At 39.3% G+C, this 12,336-nt stretch overlaps 1 protein-coding gene across 3 annotated transcripts; it reads right to left on the bottom strand.

Annotated features, from left to right (window-relative positions):
• Window positions 1-2,431: 2,431 nt before the first annotated feature.
• katna1 (katanin p60 (ATPase containing) subunit A 1) lies at window positions 2,432-12,081 on the bottom strand. Of its 3 annotated transcripts, none has more exons than XM_026142702.1 (11): window positions 11,667-12,081; window positions 9,351-9,516; window positions 9,126-9,265; window positions 7,163-7,358; window positions 6,814-6,929; window positions 6,502-6,607; window positions 6,266-6,424; window positions 5,790-5,916; window positions 5,560-5,694; window positions 4,912-5,038; window positions 2,432-3,214 (listed from the first exon to the last, which is right to left on the bottom strand). In XM_026142702.1, exons 2-11 carry the CDS (start codon window positions 9,510-9,512, stop codon window positions 3,016-3,018), a joined length of 1,467 nt encoding a protein of 488 aa, XP_025998487.1. In that variant the 5' UTR covers window positions 9,513-9,516; window positions 11,667-12,081; the 3' UTR covers window positions 2,432-3,015. The 3 variants fall into 3 exon arrangements, with proteins under 3 accessions (XP_025998487.1, XP_025998486.1, XP_025998488.1); XM_026142701.1 differs by lacking the exon at window positions 11,667-12,081 and adding an exon at window positions 11,153-11,322; XM_026142703.1 differs by lacking the exon at window positions 11,667-12,081 and adding an exon at window positions 10,795-10,874.
• Between the last annotated feature and the right edge of the window lie 255 nt (window positions 12,082-12,336).

Genomic DNA, 12,336 nt, shown 5'->3' with positions numbered 1-12,336 from the left:
TTTAACCAAGACAGAATCAGAACTAGATGATAGTAGCACTAAAAATCATCATAGACCTGCACTACACTTATGTTCTAATTCTACCAAACTACACTATTTAGATTGAGGAAAGTTTATAAAATTATTTGGCCTTGTTGTGCAAACAAGCCTGCATAACTTAATAAATGTAGAATTTGAAAAATTGCAAACCTAAAAAGAAACACTAGGTACGAGATACATGAGGACCTATGATACGGTGATACTTTAGGTAAACAACCATTTGACTAACATGTGTCTCACCTGCTCTTGTTCCATCTCTGTTCTGTCCTCATTCTCCATCTCCCTCTCTGTTCCTCTCTGTTCCTCTCTCTCCCTCTTTGTGCTAATCAAATATACAGTTGAAACCAGATATTTATGTACTCTTCAGATCAAAACACAAACACTTTTTTAATTGTAACATCAAATCAGACTAAATGTTTATTTTTTTAGATTGATAAATATAAAAAACATATTTGTTAACTTTAAGAGTAAAGAGAGAAACTATCTGTATTTCTTAATTGTAAATGGCACCAAATTGTATTCAAACTTGAGCCACACTTATGGAGCTCCACAGTTCTTTTTCTGGTGTTTGGTTGACATCTCTTGATTTTCCCATGTCAAAGAAACAGGCTCTGTGTTTTGCCTTATATGCATCCACAGGTGTGCCACCAATTTACTCACATGGACTCTACTAACCCATCAGAAGCTTCTTCAGCTCAGAATGGAATCGTCTGGAGTTTTCTTATTAATTAACAATAAACTTAGTGTACATGTACTCCTAAATTTGATGAAAGTGATAAAAATAGACAGCTCTGTCTCTCTTTATTCTGACATTTAACTAATTCAAAAGATATTTCAATATTTATTTATCCAAAAAAAAAACAAGTTCACTCTAAATTGATGTTATACAGTAAAAAAATGTTCTTGTGTTTTCCATAAAGTGTAGGTAAGTATCTGGTTTAAACTGTGAATATACTGCTGTGTATTGAAGTTCCTCTTGTTTTGCATAGAAATATACTGAACAACATACAAAGCATAATATATAAAATACTACCAGAGTTTTTTCTTTGAAAGACGCTCCTTATGTCCATTCTTGTATATCAGTACATTACTGAAACCGATTTATTTAGCCGTCGAGGGTAACAACTGAAAATATGAAATAAACACACATGTAAGCTGAGACTCTCTAAAGAAACAGCATTGTTGTTGTTCGGCTTTTCATTTTGCCATTTGTTGATTCACTTGAAGAGCGAGTAACATAATATGGGTCAAGTGATCAGTTTGATATCAATCTTTCGTGATACACCGTCATATTTACATTATTTGTACAGTACGAATGCTTTGCTTTGGTACCTGGTCAAACTTCAGTTCTCCTCTGTCTGCCTAGCTCCGTTTCTCCAACAGCGCAGCAGCTGCCCCGCCCCGCTTACTGCCTGAGCTCGGATCATACCAATATTAGGGGGATTTATGCACAGTCGTAAATTCCCACAGTGTGCACTATGTGCTTCGAATATTGTGTGTAGTTTTTCGCTTTATACAGTTGTCAGTCAGGCATCTAACTATGAAAAAAAAAAAATTACACTCCAAAAGACCCCGGGCTTCTGAAAAAACAACCCGGGCTTAAGCCCAGTAAGCCACCCCCCCGCTCTGCCACTGCCTGGAGGATAAATTAACTGTTACCACTGAATGCCCCCTCCCCCCCCCGACTCGTCTGACCCAAATCCAATAAAACACCCTGGGACATTTGGTTTCAGTCTATCCAACACCACCAGGCTGTACCTCAGACTGTGGAAGAGCTCAGTTCAGCAATCTGAAACACGCTGTCTTAAATTAGTCTCCCTCCCCACTCCCTTTAACCCAGCTACAGCTCATGGAGGTTTGAACAGCAGGTGGAGCCATAGCTGTGTGAGTGACAGACTCAGTCCAGATCAAAAGTTTAAGACAACTTGTAAAATGGCAAAACAAACAAACAAACAAACAACAAAAAAATCTTTTTTCTTTTTTTTTTCTGCACCATGTGGTCCTAAACTTTTGATCAGCTGTAAAACAGCCTGTTTCAGTTTAAGCATTTTTTTCAATAAATTCCATGCTCAAAAAATGTTTTGTCTCACTCTCATTTCTTCTTGTTGGAGGGTGAAGCTCTACCTGGAACCTTGTTAAGATCCAACCATGCAAAATATGATTTATTTATTTATTACCATTTTTCAAGTGGTCTTAAACTTTTGATCGGGACTCTATTAAGGACACCCCCTCTCAGTAACATACAGATCCAAGCATAAAAAACCTGAAACAGAGCTTGCAGGATACAGGGGAAGTTGGACAGGTTTGTTTTGGTTGCAATTAAATGTGTGAACTCATCTGTGTGTAGATTTTTTTAAGCAGATATAGTGAGCAATAAATAAACTTGCACGTATCGCAATATAGAAATGGCTTCTTAGTTTAATGTTTATGAGAAAAAGTGTTATAGATCCATACGGTTTAAAATAAAATCAAGTGAAAAGTGAAAAGAACAACAATAAAGGGAACAACATTTGATTGGCTGGTTCTGTATCCAACAGATACACCAGCACAAAGACAATAAAACGACACTGAGGATAAACGGATTATATTACATGTTTGGCCTTTTACTATTAGTGTATTTCAGGAAATGCCGACGTTTTGTCAGTTTTTCTAATAGCTATATCCGATTTGTCTAACATTTTGGCAACATGTTCAGGACCAGTCAACTAAAATGATTAAGTCCAAAAATGAATTGTATCAACAATCAGCTCCGAGTTGTTCTTCTTTCGACACTCACTGAGATGAAAAGGTTTGCATAGCAACAACATGTACAAGAGTTACCACTTTTCAAGTGCAATTACGTTTGTAATAAACCTGCCTGCTGATTCAGAAATGTACTTGCAGCTCGATACACCAGAGCTGACACATTTCTCCAAGAAAACATTTCAGTTAGCAGGAACACAAAACCTTACACTAAGCTGCACACTTAAAGTTTCATCAGCAGGAGCCAAACTCTTCGATCCACTTTTCATACTTTTCCAGGTCAGCTGCAGAAACTGATTTGGACACTTTCCTCAGAGCGGACTCAAAGTCCTCCATGGTGGTGGGCATGTGCATCTCATCCCGGGAAATGTTGCGGATCTCCTCTGGAGTGAGGCCTTCGATCCTTCGCCTCATGGCCATCAGAGATGCGTCCCTACGCGACACACAACAACGATTTGTCAGATTTCACTTAATACTGTTCCTCACATACAAACCTTTAGGTGGGAATGTTAGGTTAAATTGAAACCAAACTCATGAATGTTTTCAGCGTGCATTATCATACTGCAAAATTGCACCCAGCTGTGGAGATTATTCTTGTTGCAGAGTCCCTTGCATCAGCGTCTCTCTTAGTCCCCAAGAAAGTGTTATAAAGCAAGCAACACAGCCAAAGAGTACCGTAACAGTCCACTAATAACTAACATCAAACACATATGGCTACCAGCACAACAGACTTTAACACAAGCTCACAAAATGATGTGGTTTCACATAGGAATGTGCTAGCCAGTCTAGAACACAAGAAACCTAGAATTAGCGAGGAAGCAACAATTTGTCCACGTTAGCCGCTAATTTATTATTAGCTAACAAACAGGAGCTTCGTGAGCATCAGCAGAGTGATCACGATTCACTCTCTCTCTCTCATCTGGTTAGTGTTAGCAAAAACTAGTTTTACTGCTAACACGGACAAATTGCAAGACATCTTATGTAGCAAAGTACCATATTTTTCAGACCATAAGGCGCACCGGATTGTAAGGCGCACTGTCGATGAACGGGTCTGTTTTCATGCATAAGGTGCATTAAGCGATACAAAACAGGCAGATAAGTCAAACTTTACTCAATTTATTCTTCTTGCTTCCTCCATTCATTAATGTTGAATTCTCTGGCAGCTGCTCTATTCCCATGTTGTTGCAGTATATTAAGGACTAACCTCGTATCTTGGACTGATTATCTCAGTTGTTCTCCTGACTGAAGTTTAGTCCGTTTACGGCATCCTGCCATGCTATTGCATTTGTTAACTTTTATCAAGTGGAAAATAGTTAGTGTTCATCCTCCAGCTTCACTGTGTTTATGTTACGCTAACATAGCTGTATCGCTAGGGATCAAGTAGCACATCATTATATACCAGATAGTCCAACTTCAGTAACCCTACAAAAGTCACTCCTGTTTAGTTTTCTGTCTTCATTTATGTTGGAAGTGATAACAGAGCTGTACATTTAAATTTTTTCAGAAATCTCTCAGTCATGGTATATCACGTTTAGGTGGAAACTAGCGAGCTAACTTCCTGCGAACTCCATTAAATTGACTAAATTCTATTTTCATGGATGCCTGGATGTTAAACTTAATTGTTACACCTGGTGAAGCAGCAACGCTGATCCTTTTATTAAAGATGAAAGAATTTAGACAGTTTTTAACTCTCAGTGATCCTGCAGTGTTCGTTTGACTCTGGGACCTGAAACAGACGGAGTTTTTGACCCTGGATTACTCCGCGAGGCTCCTGACTACAGCAGCCGTAATGCTCCAACAATCCATCAAGCGGTGCAGCTTCGTAGCTTACCAAAGTTGTACTAAAATGTTTTTTGACAGATTTTTGAGCGCAGTGTACCACATAAAATCGGTTCGAGGTCAGTAAGCACAACCAGAATTCATACATAAGCAAACCGGATTATTAGGCGCACTGTTGATTTTTCAGAAAATTCAAGGAGTTTAAGTGCACCTTATAGTGCAGAAAATATGGTACTGCAAATACCAAGACTACAGTTCATTTAACTACCAGGGCCATCAGTAAATATCAGCAGTTATCTGGAAGTTATGCGTAGTGTATTCTTGAAACTTCATTTTGAAATATGCCCTGACCTGCACACGTTAGTGATGTCAGCTCCTGAGTAACCCTCCATCTGCTCAGCAATCTTGTCCAAGTCCACGTCGCTGGCCAGCTCCAGCTCCCTCAGGTTAATCTTGAGCAGCTCCACTCGCCCCTTAGCTGCAAACAGAGGGCCAACAGCAACTAGAGCATGCTTTCTGCTTCAGTAAATGGTCATTTCATCAGCAATATTTACACGAAGACAGAAGGTCATCATTTACTCAGCATCGTTAGCAATTTAGCCCTCCTTGAGAATATTTATGTTGGGACTGTAATTCCATGTTGTACATTTCTAAATCAACATTTGTCAAGTTTAATTAACACAAAGCAGACACTGAACCAGGCAGCCTTCTGGCATGGTTATAAATGTTTCCATAGAACAGAAAGTAGCTTTAAAAAAAGCTGCATGTGCTGTCAGCTGTGTGCACTGTGCTTCAAATCATTGGAATGTGAGGAATGTGGAGGCTGAGCAGCTGATGCTTGTCACCAAGTCGAGCAGTTATGATCCAATCTGTTATGATCTGTTATTAGTTATTGAAACATGCAACACTTTTCAGAGTTTAGAGTTGTTGGCAGTTTTCATTTTCAATAATTGCATTTCATTGCCAACAATGTGGAAATCAGTAAAACAACAATTGTACTTGAAGGAAGAGGAATGTAGATCCGCTTCTCCAGGCGCCTCCTCAGAGCCTCATCAATGTCCCATGGAAAGTTGGTTGCAGCCAGGACCATCACCATCTTTGATGGGTCGTCGTTCTCTGATGCTCCACCAACACCTGCGTAAAAACAACAACAAGAAGAGAAAAAAAACCTGCCTCCATCAAAAGGTAAATATATCTAGCATGAATGGAAATAGACAAAAGTTCTATACCATCCATTTGCACAAGTAGCTCTGCCTTTACTCTCCTGCTAGCTTCATGCTCCTCTGAGGTTCCTCTGCGGCTGCACATTGAGTCAATTTCATCAATGAAAATCGTGGTGGGAGCATAAAAACGTGCCTGTACGGGGACACATGCAATGACTCAGATCAAGGACAAAAAAAAAAGTGCATTATTTTTAATACTAAGAAATTGTTTAACTTTACACAAAGATTGTTATAATTGGTTCACAAAAATGGCTTAACTTAATATGAAAGCACGTTTTATTCAGTTAATGATTATTTATTAATGAGTGATAAATTCACTCTCAGAAATAAAGGTGTGTTAGGTGATTTCCATCCACTAGAGGGCTCCAAAACTAACTTACAGTCCTGAAAAATTAAAGGAAATACTACTACAGACAACAGAAACTAAGTTCAGAACATTCAAGCACACCAACAAACACAAAACTGACAAAAACTGAACTTACCATTTCAAAGAGAAGGCGAACTAGTTTCTCAGACTCTCCTCTGTACTTGGAGGTCAGAGTTGATGAGGAGACATTGAAGAATGTGGTTCTACATTCAGTAGCAACTGCTTTAGCCAGAAGTGTTTTCCCGGTGCCAGGAGGTCCCACCATAAGCACACCCTAAAGAAGAAAATAACATCTATGTAACAGGACGCATGTGATACAAGTGATGACACAAACTTGTGCTTGCACACTACCTTCCAGGGTCGTCTTATTCCTTTAAAAAACGCTGGCATCCACATCGGCAACACAACTGCTTCTTTCAGCAGTTTTTTTGCATCTTCCAAGTCTGCGATGTCATCCCTATAAAAACAGTTTAGACTGATGTCAGATGTGAAAACTCTCAGGGAGGCTGGTGTTCATGCCAAGAAAGATAGATAAACCTCTACAGGACAAAAAGGCCATTAAGTGAAGCCAAAGCAGACATACCAAAAACTACAGTTTGTCTAACGGAGGAAAGCTCAAAGACTACAGCTTAGTCATTCAAGGCATCTGAAACGTTCACCTACCATTTAATATTTGGATTTTGAGATATAATATCCCTCTCCAGAGCTTCCACGAGGTCTTTATCATATCCTGCCCCATCAAACCTCTTTGCTTCTTTCTCCTGGACATCTGATTTATTCTGAGAGGCAGACCATAAATAAGTAAATACAAATAAAATAACCCTTCCCAGTTCCTTGAACAAATCCCTCGGGGAAAAAAACCCAAACTGGAATGACAGGCTAGGTAGTGAGTAAACAGACCGCATGTGATACTGTTTGATCAGCAATACTTTGTGACTTTTTGTTATGTGGTATAATAGAGAAGGCTGTGACTATGTGTGCTGCAACTTGGAACCATCAACATATCGCTCACCTTATCGTCCTTTGCTTTGCCAGCAGCCTCCTTTGGTTCCTTCTTTTCTTTGCCCTTGGAAGGTCTGCTTCTGTCGCCGTTGGCCCCTCGGGGCAGGTGTCTCTGCTGGGCCTTCACAGCCACACTCAGGCGGTTGTTTGCAGGTTTGCTGTCTTTGTAGGGGTTGGTAGGACGTCTGACAGGACAGGGAGAATGTCTGTGAAGAAAACAGGGATAAGACTATCAACTGCAACCCCTTAATGTCAACAGGTGTTAAATCATTGAAACATTTACATTCTTTGTGAATCAGCTTTTGCCTTAGTGCTTGGAGCACAAACCAGACAGAACCGTATGATTGATCGTTTTTTTTCCCCCCTTAAATATTACTGATCTGACACCACTCCGATTATTCTATCGGCCAATAGCCAACTAAAGAGCTTAATATCATAATCTTTCATTTAAAACTAGCAAGACCAGACCAAACTGCCACAGCACACAGTCAAAAAGCCAAAGGGGGGAAAAAAAGGCTGAGACACAGTCCTGCATTTGAAGTTAATGCTACTCTTTTTTTTCCCCTCTAAACAAAAACAAACATTTATTTAACCAGGACGTAAAACTCGTGAGATCAAGCATCTCTTGTGAGAGTGTCCTCGGTGATGATGATAATAAGCTAGCATGTTTTTTTAAGCATCATCATTTGCACTAGAAGCCAGACTCTCAGTCCAATCTGCTTCTCATTTTGAGTCAAGGCAACCTCTGCGAATGAAAAAAGCCCCTAAATGCCAAAAACAGTCCCATTAAACAGCCAACGTTACAGTTTTTTGTTGGGCTTTTTTTTTGGCACAGACATGTTTACAGACTGTACAAAAACAGATTTGGTCTCTTTGCATAATTTTCCTCTTAAAAAACTAAAATCTGTATGGTGGGTGAAATGGTTAGAGGCAGCTGTAGCCAAATAAGACGGCGTCCTTTGTGGTATCTGCTATCAAAGACGTTTGTGCTTCAGTTTTGCTGAGTGAAATTCCAGTATTTTATAAGACAGCACTGATGTGCAGATATCTGTGTTACAAATATACAGTCTGCTAATTACCAGATAACTTAAAACTCACTTGAACTGGGTGGGTGGAGTGCTATTTATTGTGTATAGCATCGGTATAAATAAAATCACACAATATTAGAGAAAGAATCACAAGAATATGTAAAGGTTCTCAGTCATCTAGGTCATCGCAATCTAAGGAGCTTGGAAAGAAAGAGTCTGGACTTCTTTAAGCTTCTTAACAGAGAAGCTGATGAGATGAGAGGTGAAAAATCTTCAAGAAACTTAAAGAAGTCCAGACGCTTTTCTTTCCAAGCTTCTTAGACCATCATACAAATCACATGATCCTCTGTGAGTAGTAGTCAGAGATGGTGTGGTAGAATAACTTCCTTTTAACAGGAAGAGACCTCTGACAGAACCAAGCTTAAGGTGGAGTAGCTATCTGCCATAATCTGCTTGTGGCAGATAGCTGCTCTCATCCCAAAAAGGAAATTTCTGGCTTTGATAAAATAAATATATACATTTTTAAAAATTACTAATGTTGTTCAAAATGGAGCATGTGGCCAAAAAAATATGTTACAAGCATACAAGCGACATAATATAAACTGTGTTGCAAAAGTTAAAAAAAAATAAAAAGGTGAATTTTTCAAGAAGTGCATCTCTGACAGTTAAAAATACACAGTTTGAGGTTTACCAGCCATCTTTCTGGAGGGCAGAGCAGGAACAAATCAAGCTCACAGAGGCTTACAGAGGTTCACTGATCTCAATCATATGACTACATCATGACTATTGTTCTTGGCTTATTCAACAATTGCAGTTCAGAAAACTGCAGAATTGCACCAGAAGCAGATATGTGTTCACGAAGCATCGGAATTTGTAGCATATGAAATTTCCTAAGCAACGAATAAGCAGAAAATAATACGTGTATGTAAATAGCCAGTGCAGTACCTCTGTTCCACATGCAAAGGTCTCGTTTCAAAATCATCATGGTTACTGGGTTTAACAGGAGCTGTGTCCAACTGAAAGTTCCCCAGAGTTGACATTATGTCCTGAACTTGTTGATTCTCTTCGATGATTTCCTGCCACAGCTGAGAAACAACCACAGGTGCATGCATAAGAAAAATTGGTACCGGCTCCTCATATGATCAGATAAAAGATCAGCACTACATTTACCTGCTGCCACCTCTGCTGGAAACTGCTGTCTCGCAACGTGTACACATATTTTTTGATTTGTTCAAGCAGCCCATGATAGAGAACACTGGCTGAGCTGTAGTTTCCCAGCAAGGCATATTCACGAGCCAGTTTCAGATTCTCACTAATTTCCCGTAGACTCATACCGCTGTGGAAACAGACAACAGGTTCACAAAAACTTATAACGCTGACTGGTCAAAATGGGCATGCTGCTGACAGTGAAATAAGGAGTGTTGAATAACTACAGCGCAGACAGAGATTGAAGTTTTAAAAATCTTACCAAAAAACAAAAAGCTTGCATTCACCTGGTGTAATCAGTAGAACATTTTCTCAGGACCATTTGAGGAACTACCCGTGTTCCTACTAGAAATGCAGGCAGTTTCTACATCAAGTACCATTTTTCTAACAAGGTCTAGTTTCCTGCCATTGTAAAAAATAAATTTAAATATTCAATTCAATTTTGTTTATATAGTGTCAAGTCCTAACAGCAGTCACCTCAAGGTAAAGACCCTAACAAAAATACAGAGAAACCTCAACATTCAGAGGACCGCCTTATGAGCAAGCACTTGGTGACAACGGGAGGTAAAAACTCCCTTTTAACAGAAAGAAACCTCCTGTAGGCCCAAGCAGGGGCAGTAATCTATTGAAAGTAGTTGGGGGTGATGGATAAGGAGGTAAGACAAAAGACACAGTGTGAAAACGAGTCAGAGATTAATTAAATGCAAACTAATGTATAAACAGACAGTGAAAAGAGGAGACAGGTGCCCTGTTGTGCTTCAACACAAAAACATGAAGCTACTGTAAAACTAACAAATTGTAAAGATCCACTGGTTTTAGTATTACTGCTTTCTTCTTTACTTTTTGCCTTAAATTCTTTTTTCTGGTTATTCTTTGTTCTGATACAGACTGAGGTTTGATTTACTCCCTGAAAAATAAAATTTTTGTTTTTCCCAAAGGGCCAGAAATAGCAGGACATAGAATGGAATAATGTCACGCAGACTTATTACCCGAACCACTGTTCATGCGGACTGAAGTGCTCATTTTGAGCCTGGAAAACACTACAGTGACCTTTTTGAAGTGGCATATTACAAGCCATAAGGTCTCTATTACGTACTAGAATCATTACACTTGTTAAACAGATATTTTATATGCATTTGCATTTTTTACTATCCAGATTATCTGGACATAAATACCTAAACTTTAATAGCTGGCCTTAAAATACCATCTTGGTGCTAGTTCCATTGTCAGATGGCCCGGGCACAACACCTATGTTGTATACAATCTATGAAAAATACCCAAGAACATATGTAGTGCCATCTGGACACTGCTTTATATAAGAGTGATACTATATTTACGACACGTGCACAGTTTAAAACATGTTGTCACATTCAGCGAAACATACGTAGTTGACAAGTGTGACTAGCACCTCTCAGCTGAAGTTGTTTCTCCACAGATTAGACGGAGCCTCGCCCAACTATAATCTGTTAAAGGCAAAATGCGACACTCAAGTCCACACGTACAAGATGCTAACGTTTCAAAGATGAGAAGAACAGCTCCTTTGTTCGTAGGAACCTTAATGTTAGGCAAGATAACTAAACTAAACGCTAGTGTACGTTTGTACGCGGTAGTGGTGACGTTAACGACAACCGACGCATCCTTAAGTTTGAATTTCAAGCCGGCTGGCTGGCTTCTCTCACTCTGGTTCAAACTGTAAACGCATCGTCTTCGCAAAACTTGATGAACACAGTTGCTGAAACGACACTGAAACAGCTTTTGACACAAACCTGGTGTAAGTCGCATTTATGCTCAACTTTTCCTAAATGTGGCCGTGGTTCAGAGAAAGGCTGCTCACAGAATCCATCGGACTGGGAAAATAACTACACGATCTGGGGACATTTGTAGTCCAATTCATGACGGAAGTTTGTCACAGCGCACGTTGCGTATGCAAACCAGCTAGGGGCGAAAAGTTTTGAACTTCCGTTTTCGACCTTCAAAATTAAAACGTCAAACGTTATATGGACGTAAAAGCACAAAAAACTAAACGTAGAGTTTCCTGAAAAAACAATAACGTCACTACGACTACAGTGAATTACTCGCCCTAACTCGGTCATCTTAAGTAAGGCAAAGTTTGCATAATTTTTTAAAAAGTTCCTTCTGACGAAAGGCAGCCATCAGTTATCTATTAACATAAAACATTTCTGAATATTCCTGCTGTATTTTTTAAGTTCACTCTTTAGGGGAGCAGTTGTTGGCACTGTTGCCTCAGAGCAAGAAGATCCTGGATTTGAATCTGCTAACCTGGAGTCTATCTGTGCAGATGTGAGTAGCTGGGCTCTCTCTGTGCGTTCCTCTTCTTCCCAAAGGAATGTGACTCTAATTTGTGAATATGAGTGTGTATAGTTGTCTTTCTTTGTGTCAACCTGGTGACAGACGTGAAACCTGTGCCCTGTTGTTGCCCAATGACACCTGGGTTGGACTCTTGCCACCTTGAATTGAATATGTTGGATTGTGTGTCCACAGGTGTTTGTACTTTGCGTCGTAATAAAATGACGGTAAAAGGCTCCGCCCACTTCCTATCCATGTCTTACCATGCAACGACTCTGTGAATGGACTGGAGAAGTGTAGTGGTAGAGTCCTCCGTCAGGAATGAGATATGTGTGTCGACTTTTTATTCTCCCTTAAAATTATTATGCCATAACGCTGCACAGAGCAGCTCTGCTAACAGAATACGCAGAAGAAAAATGGACGGACCTTTAATAAAGATCTTCATATTTTGGGCGAGCACGTGTACTTATACCAGGGTTTTAATAGTTTTGCAATTTTCATTAGTTTTTATTTTTATTTAGTTTTGACTTCAGATTTTCAATTTTATATCAGTTGTAATTCGTTTTTACCAATTGTTTGCTAGTTTAGTTTAGTTTTTATTTTTTTGAAAATCCTTAGTTTCAGTTTAGTTTTGATTAGTTTC

Source organism: Astatotilapia calliptera, chromosome 15, assembly GCF_900246225.1.
Source record: "Astatotilapia calliptera chromosome 15, fAstCal1.2, whole genome shotgun sequence".
Lineage (NCBI taxonomy): Eukaryota > Metazoa > Chordata > Actinopteri > Cichliformes > Cichlidae > Astatotilapia > Astatotilapia calliptera.
Note: the sequence above shows the minus strand (reverse complement) of the source record. Positions and strands in the feature narration are given on the sequence as shown.